Raw genomic sequence first — 16,346 nt, forward strand, 5'->3', positions numbered from 1 at the left:
CTGCTAGGGAGGCTGAGGCAGAAGAATTGCTTGAACCCGGGAGGTGGAGGATGCAGTGAGCCAAGATCACGCCAAGGCACTCCAGCCTGGGAGACAGAGCAAGACTCTGTCTCAAAAAACAAAAACAAAAAAACAGATACAAAAACCACCATTCCTTCATTCCTCAAGCCTTTAGCATCTTCTGTTGGTCAGCCACTGTGCCAGGCAGAAGGGATATAGTGATAAAAGACACAGATTCAACTTCAAAGAGCTCACAGTCACGGGAAGGGGACAGAGAAAAGTGAAGGCCACCCAAGAGAGTCTAGCGAGTGTAGGACAACTAGTGAGTGTAGGGCAAATAGGGCCAAGCAGGACATGACCCAACATAAAGGGCCCATAAAGGTTTTCTGCAAGAGTTGAATTTTGGCACCACTGAGGACAATTCAGTTCAGAAGTCCAGAGCAAAACACTTAGCAGAGTGCCACAGGTGTCACTCCATTTAGTTGAGTTGTTGAATTAATGAATGAATAACATAAAACCCTTTGGGTTTATATGAAGGACCAAAATGGCAATGTACTGACTGACCAGATCCTATCACTCTGCTGCTGAAAACATAACTGTAAGCTTCACAGTACTCTTAAGATAAAATTCAAAATTAACCCCTGTGTGGTTTGACTCCTGCCTGTCTCCAGCCAAATTGCTTTCTAAGTTCCCTTTGCTAAATGCCCTTGGGCCACATTTGCTCACTTCTCTCAAGTCTTCAGCCATGGCATGTTGCTTCCTCCCATCCAGGGCCTTGACTCAGCCCCCTCTGCCTGGAATCCTTGTCTTACTAAATTAGTTCTCCTCTTCGGGTATCCCATAGCTCTAGCTCCCTCTCCTTTGCAACTTTCATCTGGCTTTTAGTTGCAATTATTTGTGTAAGAACATGCATAAGGTTTGGCTCTCCCACTGTCTATAAGTACGGTCACCATATACTTTATCTTTCTTTCTTTTTTTTATTATACTTTAAGTTCTAGGGTACATGTGCACAACATGCAGGTTTGTTACATATGTATACTTGTGCCATGTTGGTGTGCTGCACCCATCAACTCGTCATTTACATCAGGTATAACTCCCAATGCCATCCCTCCTCCCTCCCCACTCCCCATAATAGGCCCCAGTGTGTGATGTTCCCCTTCCAGTGTCCAAGTGATCTCATTGTTCAATTCCCACCTATGAGTGAGAACATGCGGTGTTTGGTTTTCTGTTCTTGCGATAGTTTGCTGAGAATGATGGTTTCCAGCTGCATCCACATCCCTACAAAGGACACGAACTCATCCTCTTTTATGGCTGCGTAGTATTCCATGGTGTATGTGTGCCACAATTTCTTCATCCAGTCTGTCACTGATGGACATTTGGATTGATTCCAAGACTTTGCTATTGTGAATAGTGCCGCAATAAACATATGTGTGCATGTGTCTTTATAGCAGCATGATTTATAATCCCATATTTTATCTTTCAAACCAAGACACTTTGTTTTTAATATAGACGGGGTTTTGCCATGTTGCCCAGGCTGGTCTCAAACTCCTGAGCTCAAGCGATCTGCCTGCCTCAGCCTCCAAAAGTGCTGGGATTATAGACATGAGCCACCATGCCCAGCCCCATGACACTTTTGAGAGGGAAAGGGGCACTATTAACAATTACTCCAGAACCACAAAACCTGGAACATTTGGTTCTCCTAGCTATAAGCTCCAAGAAGGCAGGGACCATGTCTGTCTTTTATTCACCATTACATCCCAGCATCTAGCACAGTAGGCAATCAAGTTTGTTGAATGAAAGAATAAATGAGCGAGTGAACAAATGAGTAAGTGAGTGAGCAAGTGAGTGACTCGGGTCTTGGCAGGAGGGCAGAGCCACGGTCTTGGCAGGAGGGCAGAGCCACGGTCTTGGGAAATGTTTATGGGTCATGCAAATTACCCAACATCTCCCTGGGTATGGAGAGGACATTTTGGCAGTTCGTAATCTCTTGCCCTCTCATCTGAGGAATAGCAGCTTTGGTTGCCATGACAACATCAAAGGTTCACACCCAGGACCACAGCACGGTTCCCACTCCTCACATGCCACTGCCCACATCTTAGACAAAATCCTTCTCCACTAAAGCATGGTGGAGTCAGGCCCAAGGAGCACAGCCAATAAAATGAGTCAGTAAGCCAGAGGCCAACAGTCTGGCACCTTAGCCTTGTCATGGAGGCTCTCTGTATGTCAGAAAGGTTATAAATACAGGGAGAGGACAGGAGAGAGAGCTCTGCGTTAGAAGGCAAGCACTAACTGTCACAAAGGAGCCTTCTCATCATGTCGTTCAAGTGGGTTTTCCCTTCATCAAGAGGAATTTGTCTTGATCCATTTATGTACTCTCTAAGCCCACTGTGTCAAGCCAAGGAGAGTATGATTAAGAGAGCGTGGCCTCTGGAGTCAGAGAGATCTAACTAGACTCAAGTCCTACTTTGGTCACTAGCTAGCTACAAGAACTTTGCCCTCTGTAAAATGGGGCAGCAACAGTGGCCACCTCTTGGTGCAATGGTGAGAGGCAAATGAAGCTAAGTAATATAAGTAATATATGTAAACTCTCTAGCACCCAGCTCGCACAGAATCAGTGCCTAAAAAATGATGCTAACTGGAAAGAGTCAGGGGAGAGGGGGATAGGGAAGGATTTGTTAAAGGGGACATAATTACAGCAAGATAACAGGAATAAATTCTAGTGTTCCATATGCAGGATGACTACAGTTAACAATAATCTAGTACACAGTTTCAAATAGCTAGAAGGAGGATATTGAAGATTCCCAACACAAAGAAATGATAAATGTTTGAGATGATGAATATGCTAATTACCCTGATCTGATCACCATACATTGTAGGTATGGAAACATCACTATGTACCTCATAAATACATACAATTATTATGTTATTTTTTAATTTTTTTAATAAAAAATAATAAATGGTGCCAAATAATATGCATCAAACACAGTCTAAGGCCTAAATACTGAGCAAAGTATCCGAGGCTCTATTTGGAAAGCATTAAAAAAAAAGTTCTGAGCAGGCATGGTGCCTCACGCCTATAATCCCAACACTTTGGGAGGCTGAGGCAGGCAGATCACCCGAGGTCAGGTGTTTGAGACCAGCCTGGCCAACCTGGTGAAACCCTGTCTCTACTAAAAATAGAAAAATTAGCTGGGGTGGTGAAGCAGGCCAGTAATCCCAGCTACTTGGGAGACTGAGGCAGGAGAATCACTTGAATCCGGGAGGTGGAGGTTGCAGTAAGCTGAGATCTCACCACTGCTCTCCAGTCTGGGCAACAGAGTGAGACGCCATCTTGGGGGCGGAAGCGGGGAATCCCAGAGAGGTCATAAAGCGAAAACCAATGGTCAAGTTGCTGTTCACCAACATAAAGAGTCACTGGACCAGTCGGGGAGAGAGAGAGAGAGAGAAAGCCGGTGGGAAGAGGCCCCCCCAAAAGGCTCATGCTCCAAGCAGTTCCACACCTAGCCCCAGCCAGGCAGATGAAAGCCCCGGGACTTTCTTCAGAGAAACCATCACGAACAGACGGTGTCAATATCGTGTTGGAGAGACCCCTCTCGCTGGAGGCAAGGACTGAAGTGAGCCAAGGAAGAAACCAGCCTTCCAGGGAGTGAGATAACCTCCTCACTCTGAGGGGATTAGACCAACCTGCTCCCAGAAACATTCTCCAGAGAGAGAGGAATAGACCCCTGTCGTTTGCTTTACGGCAAGGCACTTAGAATGAAAAATCCCATGTCCTTCCCGATGGGCACCTCATCCAACTCTAAACCCACTCCTGTGAAATGCTACTCCCTTCAGCGAGGCTATGGCCAGAAGAAATGGCAGCCATGGGACCACTCGAGCTCCTCCAAAGACACTCAAAATCTTAAAACATCTGGGATTATTTCATACCCTGAAAAAAGACTGCTGTACATCATCATCCCTGCAAACCGAAGAATTCATTCTTCACTTCCCCGTCAGTCAGTGAGGGCTCCTCACGATTTTATTCTTTGAGGATCACAAAAGGTGAATGTTTATGTCACCACAAACTTGTTAGCATTTTCCCATGGGCCACATGCCAGCCATCGGGATACCCTCCAACCATGGCCTCCCCAATGAATCCCTCCCAGATTTTGTGTTTCTGTTCCAGTGCATGGTGGTTCAGAGCCTGGGATATGTGGTCAGACTGCCTGGCAGTAAACCCTAGATCCTCCATTTCTAACCAGGTGACCTTAATCCATCATTTCAGCTCCTGCTGCCTCACTTCCTCATCTGTATGTAGGCACTGAAGACTATCCTCATAGAATAGCTGTGGGGACTGAAGGAGATAAATAACCACAAAATATCCTCTCAGCTCTATTTGCCTCACTAGGGCTCCATTTTTTTTTGACATCTGTCAGATAGCTCTATTCCAACAGATTGCAATTATTGGCTTACATGCCTCTTCCTCCAGTGCTTCTCAACCTATTAGCATGTTGAACTGGATAATTCTTTGTGGGAGGGGGGTCTATGCTGTGCACTGTAGGGTATCTAGCAGCAACCCTGGCCTCCACCAGTCACTAGATGTCTATAGCACCTCCCCAGCTGTAACAACCAAAAATGTCTCCAGACATTGCCAAATGCCCCCTAGAGGCAAACATCGCCTCCCCAGTGACCCCACTACAGCCCATTAAGGACCACTGCTTGAAACTCTGAGCTCCCTGAATAATACTAAGAACAGTAGCACCAATAGAAGCAGCAGTAATAATCCTTTTGTGAGCACTTACCATGTGCCAAGCACAGTTCAAAGCCTTTCTCATGAATTACTGCATTTAATCCTCTCAACACCCTGAGGCCACATTCTATATTCTATTGTGAAGAAACAAGAGAAACAAGAGGTGAGTCACTTGCTCAAGGTGTGTCTTCTTTTTTTTTTTTTTCTTTTTTTCTGAGACAGAGTCTCACTCTGTTGCTGAGGCTGGAGTGCAATGGCGCGATCTCAGCTCACTGTAACCTCCGTCTCCTGGGTTCAAGTGTTTCTCCTGCCTCAGCCTCCTGAGTAGCTGGGATTACAGGCACCTGCCACCATGCCCAGCTACTTTTTGTATTTTTAGTAGAGACAGGGTTTCACCATATTGGTCAGGCTGGTCTCAAACTCCTGACCTCGTGATCCGTTCGCCTCGGCCTCCCACAGTGGTGGGATTACAGGCGTGAGCCACCGCACCCGGCCATGTCTTCTTTCTCTCCCCAACACCTGGCATGTTACCTGATACAGCAGGAGTTCAGCAGCAATTCTGAGAACGATGAATGGATGGATGGAAGAATGAATGACTAAATGAATGGATGAGAATGTCCCCTTCATAACAGCAACCCATCTTTCTTCACCTTTAGGGACAGTGGCCCATCACTCTCCTCTGGAGTCCCACGGTACCCCATAAAGTGGTCTTACTTGTCAGAAAATCCCTCCCCACTATGGCTCTAAGAGCTATGGCTCTTCTAGGCTATCCAGGCATTTTGAGTGCATCATGCTGTTCTGGGTACTCTATTTTGGTTATTAATAATATGAAGCACACATTCCAGCTTGGCTTTATGAGGGGTTCACTCAATCCAGCCAAGAGACATGACAAAATAAATACTTTCCATCTACTTTCTACCCACCGGTCACTCCTTTCAGACTTGGGTAAGATACAATAGTACTATCTTTCCAAATTAAAACACAGCACACTGAAAACCCTTCGAGATGTGAAGAGAGACTATTTTTAAATACTGTGTTTCTTGTGATCACTATTTACAGTGCTGCTCAGAGGCATAAAGTATAAGAAAGCTCCCTGGTCTGTAAGGGTAGACACTTTCATCCTTGTGAAGGTATCAGTGAACTGAAGGGCAAAACATAATGATTTGTCGCAATGATTTGACACAGATTCGGCAGTTAAACCTGCTTAACTTATATTGTGAGAAAAACTGTAGATAAACACAAGGATGAATCTTTAAGTCATAGTAGATGGAGATCTAAAAGCATCCCAGGTCCAGGACTGATGCTCCATGTGTATAGGGAGAAGAAACAGAAATGATTCCCGTTAGGCAGCCAGGAACTCTAATGATTTATTTATTGAGACAAGGTCTCACTCTGTTTCCCAGGCTGGAGTACTGTGGCACAATCATGGCTTATTGCAGCCTCCACTTCCTGGGTTCAGGTGATCCTCCCACCTCTCCCACCTCAGCCTCCCAAGTAGCTGGGACTACAGGCGTGTGCCACCACACCCATCTAATTTTTGTATTTTTTTGTACAAAGGGGTTTTGTCATGTTGTCCAGGCTGGTCTCGAACTCCTGGACTCAAGCAATCCATCTGCCTTGGCCTCCCAAACTGCTGGGATTACCAGCATGAGCCACCACACCTGGCCATCTAATGCTTTTTGACTACTAAAATTCTGGAAAGTGTTTGATATGGTTTGGATTTATGTCCCTGCCCTAATCTCACGTTGAATTGTAATCCCCAATGTTGGAGGAGGGGCATGGTGGGGGCAGATTTCCCCCTTGCTGTTCTTGTGACAGTGAGTGAGTTCTCATGAGATCTGTTTGTTTGGTTTTTTGTTTTTGTTTTTGTTTTGAGACAGAGTCATGTTCTGTCACCCAGGCTGGAGTGCAGTGGTGTGATCTCGGCTCACGGCAACCTCCGCCTTCAGGGTTCAAGTGATTCTCTTGCCTCAGCCTCCCTAGTAGCTGGGACCATAGGCGCACACCACCATGCCTGGCTAATTTTCGTACTTTTAGTAAAGATGGGGTTTCACCATGTTTGCCAGGCTGGTCTCGAACCTCTGACCTCAGGTGATCCTCCCACCTTGGCCTCCCAAAGTGCTCGGATTACAGGTGTAAGTCACTGCACCAGGCCAAGATACAGTTGTTTAAAAGTGTGTAGCATCCCTCCCTTTGCTCTCTCTTCCTCCTGCTCCAGCCATATAGGATATGCCTGCTTCCCCTTCTACTTCTGCCATGATTTTAAGTTTCCTGAAGCCTCCCAAGCCATGCTTCCCGTACAGCCTGTGGAACTGTGAATCAATTAAACCTCTTTTCTTTATAAATTGCTCAGTCTCAGGTGGTTCTTTATAGTGAGAATAGACTAATACAGCATTCAACATAAAGCACATGTTTAAAAGAGACTGGAGCCTATTATAAACCAAGACCTCCTTAAAGGGCCTGTAGACTATTTGGATGAGAGAGTGTACAGTCAGTCCAACCTTGCTTTGACTGCCAGCTCTACCACTTTGGTGGTTGGAAAGTTCCTCTTTGAGGAAACTGATGTCTCCTCCCCTGTAAAATGGGAATCATGATATAAACTTAGAGTGTTGTTGATAAGATTAAATGAGATAATGGGTATATGATGCCCAGCTCATAAGAGATGCCTAATAAAGAGCAGCTTTTTAAATTGTTATAAAATTATCTTAAATGCATACACACGTGTGTATGTGCAAACACATTCACACAAACACATACATGCACACACCTATCTCATTTCACAGAGAAATCTTTGAGGTCAAAACAGGGCACAGGTCTTAATGGCAGCATCAGAATTAGGATCTCCACGCTCCCCGACCCTGTCCTTCATTCAGGTCTCTGAGCTCTCTCATAAAGAAGAGGGTTAAAGAATGGGAAATACAGAAATGTTGAACTAATCAACAAATGCATGGATAAGCTCACATAGGTTGTGACATCACCAATGTTCTACAATTTACGTTGATATCTTGCTCTATTATTATTATTATTTTTTTTTTTTTTGAGACGGAGTCTCACTTTGTCACCCGGGCTGGAGTGCAGTGGCCGGTTCTCAGCTCACTGCAAGCTCCGCCTCCCGGGTTTATGCCATTCTCCTGCCTCAGCCTCCGAGTAGCTGGGACTACAGGCGCCCGCCACCTCGCCCGGCTAGGTTTTTGTATTTTTTTTTTTTTTAGTAGAGACGGGGTTTCACCGTGTTAGCCAGGATGGTCTCAATCTCCTGACCTCGTGATCCGCCCGTCTCGGCCTCCCAAAGTGCTGGGATTACAGGCTTGAGCCACCGCGCCCGGCCGATATCTTGCCCTAAAAACATTTATCTATTGGGCAATATTTAGAGGCAAAGCAAAGCATAGGTCACACGTGAAGGTAAAGATAAGACAATGCATTCCTTTTCTTCAAGATCTTATGGCCTACAGAAGGAAAACTCATGCACGATACTAGATTCACTTCAGATCACCTATCAGGTTATTATTACATGTCTTACAACTAATTAAAAAGGATTCTACCCCACATCACAACAATGTGTATAAGTATAATTATACTCCTACTTAAAACTACTCCAGAATTGTTTCTTCCATTCTCTATAGCATGCTAGGCTTTAAATCTGGCACTGATTAGTACAAAAATCTCATCACCGCAAATGTGGTAGCATTTTCCCATGAAAGAAAAAAAGGGACGGGCACGGTGACTCACACCTGTAATCCCAGCACTTTAGGAAGCCAAGGCAGGCAGATCACTTGAGCCTAGGAATTCAAGACCAGCCTGGGCAACATGGTAAAATCCTGTCTCTACAAAAAAAATACAAAAATTAGCCAGGCATGGTAGCACATGCCTGTAGTTCCAGCTACTCAGGAGACTGAGGCGGAAGGATCAGTTGAGACCTCGATCAGGAAGTTGAACCTGCAATGAGCCATGATCACAACACTGCACTCCAGTCTAAGTGACAGAATGCAACCCTGTCTCAAAAAACAAAAAGAAAAAAAAGAAGACAAAGCCATTCGGAGAACTGACTCCCTATGCAACAGTTCTATGAAATGCTGCCCTTGGATTTTTAACATTTTATTTTTTTGAGAAGAATTATAGGGCATAGTTATGAAATCATATTTACTCCCAGGAAGGGAAGAATTTGTATTTCTATTTATTTAAGAGTCAAGTCATTATTAAAACTAACTGACAAGAATATGATTGCTATGAAGGTGCTAGATCATAAGTAGCATCAGAATTCCCCTACTCTGTTGGTATGGTAGGAAATAAATAAATACTAAAACAGCACAGACAGGCCAGGCACGGTGGCTCACGCCTGTAATCCCAGCACTTTGGGAGGCCAAGGTGGGCGGATCACAAGGTCAGGAGATCGAGACCATGGTGAAACCCCAACTCTACTAAAAATACAAAAAATTAGCCGGGTGAGGTGGCGGGCGCCTGTAGTCTCAGCTACTCGGGAGGCTGAGGCAGGAGAATGGCGTGAACCCGGGAGGCGGAGCTTGCAGTGAGCCGAGATCACGCCACTGCACTCCAGCCTGGGCGACAGAGTGAGACTCCGTCTCAAAAAAAAAAAAAAAGCACAGACTAGTGAATCCTACACTATCTTGGATTGTTGCAGCCACTAGAATTTAATGTGCATCATCCCAGAGCCAGAAGGAATGGCAAAAACTGTCTTTTTCATCCCTCCACCTTCCAAACTTTAGAGCCCCCAGACAGATGAGACTCTCCCTCACCTCCATAAATGTCACTGCCTTCCACCAAAACCCACTCTTTGTAGTTCAGCAGGGTGTCTGGGATAGAAAGTGGAACTTCAGCCTCAGAGGCAGCCTTCCTCCTTCATATCCAAGGTGAAGCCCTCCAACAGGTCTCTCCACCATTTGCCTTTCTTCCTCATGGGAACTGCTTTTCTCTCTGGCTTCCCAGACTTCTCAATCGTCCTGATCCAGTCCCTCGCACCGCAGCCCTGTAGATGACTCTCTGGCTTTCCTATAGCTCCTCACTGCCACAGTCCACGACTGTGAAGCCCATACCCGTTGCCCAGAAGTGTTGCCTTGCTTCTTTAGACTGCAGTTCAAGTTCTCCACTTCCATTTTCCTATGAATCTTTTTTCCTTAATATCCAGGGTATGTAAAGGCCTTAGTACAGTGCCTGATACACAGTAAGTATTCAAAAACAGCAAACCTGATGATTACTACTACTGGGATCCATATTATTTCATCCCCATAAATCCACCGTAACAGCTGTCTCAGGCCACTGACAGTCTCTTCACCCACATACCTGGTGGCCTCTTCTCTACCTCATCCTCATGGACCTTGGACAGGTTAATATATCCCTGCTTATTCTAAATCTGCATATTTAAAATTCTTTCCTTCTTTGGGTTCTATCCCAGCATTCCACAGAGAGTTCAGAACCAAGGAGTTAATCAGCACACACAGGTGGACTTGAACTTGAAAATCCAAAGTCCATTGGCCTGCTGCCGTCTCTGACCACACATCCAAGACAAGATGCAAAACACAGACCCTCCTTCCCCTACACTGTCACATGCCTCACTATCACTTCTTGGAGGTCTCAGCTCACATGTCACCTCCCCGGAGAGAACTTCCATGACCACCAGGAGCCTCTCAACTGAAGGCAAGACTAGAGACCCAGAAGATAAAACCAACACTGCCATCCACCCCACCAGTTGGTCTAAGGTTGACTCATCCCCTGCTCACCTGGATCAATGTCTCCAGCTCCTGGGGACTCACACAGACATGATCCCGCAGGAATTCTGCCTTCTCCAAGGCAATGGTATTCTTCTGGCTGCTCTCAAAGGGCTGCTCCAATGCCCGGAAGACAAGACCGCCAGTGACGAGGTAGACCACCACAACCACAAAGATGGCAACCACCGTCTTCCACTTCATGACGGTCTGCAAGCCCCCCTGGGAGGTGCCTTCCATCCTGGCTACCACTGTGGCTCGGGAGGAAATGGACAGGCGCGGAGTTGGAGTTGGAGTTGGAGCCGGAGCCGGGGGTTGCCCGTTAGTGGCACTCTTGGGCTGGCACACCGGTGCTGCTGCGGGAACGGCCACTGAGGAGTCAGGGTGGGGAATAAAGAAGAAGAGAGTTTGTTTATAAATAAATACAAAACGTGTCAGAAACAAAGCACCGATGTCTTCTTTGAGCCAGCTTTCAAATGTGAGGATGAAACACTGGGTCACCAAGCCTGCGGTTAGGAAATGTGATCAGTTGCTAGGTACCCATTTGAGTTCTAAAAAATAAGCACCAGAGGTCCAAGTTTAAAAAAAAAATAAAGTATAAACTGAGTTTGAAATGCTTACATTTTTCTACAAGGGTCCAAATTGAAAGCTGTCTCTCTGTCATTTGTAATTCACCTCCTCCCTTAGCTTCCTTGTTGAAACAATGTGTAAGAAACACAACAAATCACCAGATTTAAAAACAAATATGTTGTTGAACTTGGAGAGGAAGTAAATAGGAGAGGGCTACCCAACTACTACCAAGGGGTGGTGATACCAAGAGCAGAGAAGAGATGAACGTCTAGAGACTTAAAAAGTCCTCTTGTCACAAAACAAAGAAAAAAAGGATGAGCTTATTATATCTTAATAGAAGATGTGACTTAGGCATAACCACTCCTGATCTACTAGTAATAGAATTTTTCTTCTATTGTTTTCCAATAAGATGTCATTGGAAAGAAGATGTTTCCTGGTTTTTGAAGCACACAGAATTCTCTAAGGTCCCTGTTCTCGGTAGGGTAATTTCATTATTTTGGAAATAAATAGGGTCAGCTGGAGGCTTTTCTGCGATGGCAGGAAGTTTGGGGTTGTGACGCACACTCAGTGCTATCAGGCGTCACAGAAATGTCTTGTGCAACAATGAACGGCCATCTACTTCAGTGTTTCTCTCCCTTTATTATTCCAATTCTTCTTACAGTCTCTGTCACGGTGCAGGCTGGCTGTTGCGTAAAGAAGGTATTAGGAGATGATAAACCTAATTACCTAAGTGGGGTAAACAGTCCCACTCCAGCGGGGAGTTAAACTGATCAATCACTGTTGGAAAAGTCAAAAAGCAGGCCATGTTACTCCCTGTTCAAACCAACTGGCTGTAGGGGTGGTGGCTTAGAAGAATCTAAGTTTGTAAACATCCGCCTCTCCTCCTAGGGCCTTGGAATCAGTTTCTCTCTTTGGAAACCGAGCTGAACGTCAGTCTTTTATGGCGTATTATCCAATCCAATAAAATCACTCCATGTTAAATTTCCCTCAGATTTACGCAAACGCAAAATTGTCTGGAATCTTGATTGAAAGAGCTATACATTAGAATCAACAACCTGGGCATTATGTTCTTGCTAACCTTTCCCTAAAGACGCTGCATTCACTTTCCCCCTTGCTCCTGTTGATGCCGAGAAGGTGAGCCTTGCCTTGGGTGGCTTTCTTTTACCACTGCCCACATCTCCCATTCATTCTGCCTCCTCACTGTATTTCATCCCTTGGTCCTTTCCCCACCCCTATGGCCAGCAGCCTCATCCAGTCCACTGTCACATCTTGCCTGGACCAGCCCAGCAGCCTCCCAAGGGGTCTCCCTGCTTCCATGTGTATCTAGCTTCTGACCCAGAAATCTCAGATTAAATATCACTTCCGGGAGCACCTTCTCTCTTCCTGCCTTGGAGGCAGGTAGAATAATGGCCCAAAAGGAGGTCCACATCCAAATCCCCAAGACATAGATGAATGTAATCTTACATGGCAAAAGGGACTTTGCAGATGTGATTAAGAATGTTGAGATGGGGGATGACCTTGGATTACATGGTTGGGCTCAATACAATGACAAGAGTTCTTATAAGAAGGAAGCAGGAGGGCACGAGAGAGAGGGGATATGAGGACAGAAGCACAGGTTGGAGTGATGCAGCCTTGAGTCCAGAAATGTGGTCCTTCTAGAAGCTGGAAAAGGCAAGGGAAGGATCCTCCCCTAGAGCCTCCTGGAGGAACCTGTACTGCTTACCCTTTGATTTTGGCCAAGTGAGGCTGATTTTGAACTTCTGACTTCCAGAACCATACAATCATAAATTAGTGTTGCTTTAAGCCACTATATGTGTGGCAATTTGCTATGGAAGCCCCAGGAAACTAATCTGCCCTCCATTAGTTCAGGTGTCCTGATATGGTTTGGCTGTGTCCCCACCCAAATCTCACCTTAAATTGTATTCCCATAATCCCTACATGTTGGGGCAGTGACCCAGTGGGAGGTAATTGAAGCATGGGGGCGGGGTTTTCCCCGTGCTGTTCTCATGATAGTGAATAAGTCTCACAAGATCTGATGGTTTCATAAAGGTGAGTTCCCTTGCACATGCTCTCTTGCCTGCTGCCATGTAAGATGCGACTTTGCTCCTCATGTACCCTCCACCATGATTGTGAGGCCTCCCCAGCCGTATGAACTGTGAGTCCATTAAACCTCTTTCCTTTATAAATTACCCAGTCTTAGGTATGTCTTTATTATCAGCAGGAGAACACACTAATACTTCTCCCTTGCCCAGCACTCACTATGCTGTGCTGCTAATAGAGCCTGCACCCTTGTCCAGCACTCCCATTAGACAGAAAGCTCCATGAGGGCAGGCACCCTGTCTACCCCTCACCTCTGCATCCCTAATGTTTTGCACAGTGCCTGGCACATGGTGGGCAGACAATCAATGATGGTGGAATAAGTGAATGAAGGGTGGAAGGAATGCTGGCACATCCAAACCACACAGACAACGTGGATGAGCAGCGTCAAATGGCAAACAGTTTGGCACTCCAGCAATACTGAAAGCAGGTCCTCAAACACAGCAGTGCTCCTTTCACACCTCCACACCTTTGCAGGTGTTGTCCTCTCAGCCAGTTACCCCTTCCCCACCCTCATCTGCCTGGAAAACTCCCATCCTCTTCAGTCCAGCCAAAAGCCACCTCCTCTATGAAGTCGTCCTGCTCTTCCAGGCAGGCTCAGCGTGTCGATCTTCCCCACTACCCTACCAACTTCTTGGAGTCAGAAAGTTCATCTTTTAATCATTGGATCTCAATTTCTTGGCATAGTGCCTGGCATAGAGCAAATGTTGTTTTCTGGTGGTGGTGATAATTCCTTCACACAAAAGCCCCATTGGAATCACCAGCACTCTCAAAAACAAACATTTATGCGGCCAGATGTGGTGGCTCACGCCTGTAATCCCAGCACTTTGGGAGGCCGAGGTGGGCGGATCACGAGGTCAGGAGATCAAGACCATCCTGGCTAACAGGGTGAAACCCTGTTTCTACTAAAAATACAAAAAATTAGCTGGGCGTGGTGGCGGGCGCCTGTAGTCCCAGCTACTCAGAAGCTGAGGCAGGAGAATGGCGTGAACCTGGGAGGCGGAGCTGCAGTGAGCTGAGGTCGCGCCACTGCACTCCAGCCTGGGCGACAGAGTAAGACTCCGTCTCAAAAACAAACAAACAAATAAATAAATAAATACATTTATTTAATGCTGAATGGGCACAAAGGGCTGTGGTACGGTTGGGATAAGGCACAGTCCCTCCCAGCCTCAGGGGCTTGCCAGTCAGCTTAAGGAATGTGCTCCACAGCACCAGGTAACCAACATTAGCTGAAAGCTTCATCAGCTGATATGCAATGGCATAAGCATGGAGGTGAGTGGAGGCTGGTCTCCTCCACTGGCTGCATCATGGATGCTTCCCAAGCTTCTAGCATCCCTGAAGCTGGGCAGAATTGGGCGTGAGAAAGGTCTCTTCAGGCCAGGTCCTGGTGCCAGTTTGCTAAAAGACTGTCCATTAGGGCAGAGTTTGAACAGAATCCACCCATTCCTGAGCTTCCAAAGCATCAGAGCAAAAACCAGAGTTTTAGTCCCAAACTCATCAGTGACTGCATGACCTCGAAACTGTCACTTAGTTTCTCTGTTTGCTTACTGTGAAATGTGAATAATAGCAGCCACCTTTTTTTCTAAACGTCCACAGGGTTCTCAGGAACAGCAAATGAGCAGCCCTGGTCTACTGGCTGGAGTATATTTGTAGATGTCAGGAGTACAGGCAGAGATCTCAGAATATTACAAAACCTTTTGTGCATTTCACTAAAGATCGAGTTGGTTGTTTTGGCAAAGAAGACTGCACATCTCAATGGCTAGAAACGGATCTGGATTGTGCTGAAGTTGGATAAATTTTTTTCTTTTCTTTTTTTCTTTTTTTTTTTTTTTTTTTTTGAGATGGAGTCTTGCTCTGTCATCCAGGCTGGAGTGCAGTGATGGCATGATCTCGGCTCATTGCAACTTCCACTTCCCGGGTTCAAGCTACTCTCGTGCCTCAGCCTCTCAAGTAGCTGGGACTACAGGCGTGCACCACCATGCCCAGCTGATTTTTGTATTTTTAGTAGAGACGGGGTTTCACCATGCTGGCCAGCTGATCTTGAACTCCTGACCTCAAGTGATCTGCCTGCCTCAGCCTCCCAAAGTGCTGGGATTACAGATGTGAGTCACTGCACTCAGCCAAATTGGATACATTTTTAAATGGTATTTTCATTAATCCATTTCTTCTCCTTAGAAGCCATAGTTGTTCTCACCCTAATACAAAGTTGCCTTGTGACCTGGAATGAACCACTGGAGGTCTCTGTGCCTGGAACCAACAAAGAAGCAAACTTGGCCAGATGGTGACGAGGATGGTGGTGCTGATGGTGGTGAAGGTGACAGGAGCCCTGATGGCCTACTGGGCACTTACTCATGCTGTCACTCTGACAAACATTCTGCTTACATCACTGCATTCGGTCCTCACTACAAGGAATTATCACATTGCATGAGTCCAGGTAGATGCCCCCAGAAGCAGATGCCAAGAAGGGATTAAATGTGCTTGAATTTGATTAGGGGGAATGCATGTGTGAGAGAAAATGAGAGGGAGTTGGGGAGGGTAGAGCAGCCACTAGATTCTATGTAAGTCTGACCCCTGGAAAAAGAAGGAAATAAGGAAGGAGGAGGTAAGCATCTTCCAGCCTAAGGGAGTTTAGCAAGCCCATCAAGGAGTTCTTGAGCTGAAGTCAGCTGTCTGAGGAGTTCTGCGTCTCCCAGAAACAATCCTACCATGGTATCCGTGCTGAGCACAGACACCGGCTGGCAGCAGACCGGAGCAATGTACCCGCAGTGCAAGCCCAGCCGTGGACTTCAGGGCAGCAGCCAGGGCCCTGATCACCGACACCCCCTCCAGTTAGAGGCCTGTAGGTGCATGCTCATGCCCAACACAGCCCCACTTCACAGACAAAGAAACTGAGACCCAGACAGGTTCAATGGCTAAGTCAATGTTAAGTGGCCCAAAAGAGAGAAGCCAGATTGAGAAGGGAATCATCTGACTTCGAAGTCAGTTCTGCAGAGTGCAGGAACAGGAAGAGGAAACACAGCAATTCCAGGGGGAAAGGGTCCTTTTATCCCAAAAAATAGGAATGACATTTGTTTCAAATAGGCATAAAAATATTTTCCAGTCTGTGAGATTGACCACTTCAGTTTCCGAACGGCGGTGGAGTTCTTTCCTTCACAACGTACCAATAATGAATGGAACTATAAAGTAATGGCCTATCACACTTCACAGCTCCAACAGAAGAGTACTGGGCA

The 16,346-nt window shown here is 46.1% G+C and overlaps 1 protein-coding gene across 2 annotated transcripts in view; it reads right to left on the minus strand.

The window, feature by feature from the left end:
* Positions 1–16,346, minus strand: part of KCNK10 (potassium two pore domain channel subfamily K member 10) — a 143,250-nt gene that overhangs the window by 66,195 nt on the left and 60,709 nt on the right. For both annotated transcript variants that reach the window (XM_010383873.2, XM_010383872.1), the window contains exon 2: positions 10,465–10,820. In XM_010383873.2, coding sequence (XP_010382175.1) covers positions 10,465–10,820 — 356 coding nt within the window. The remainder of the gene's footprint in view (positions 1–10,464; positions 10,821–16,346) is intronic.

The sequence above is a fragment of the Rhinopithecus roxellana genome, chromosome 5 (assembly GCF_007565055.1).
Source record: "Rhinopithecus roxellana isolate Shanxi Qingling chromosome 5, ASM756505v1, whole genome shotgun sequence".
Classification (NCBI taxonomy): Eukaryota; Metazoa; Chordata; class Mammalia; order Primates; family Cercopithecidae; genus Rhinopithecus; species Rhinopithecus roxellana.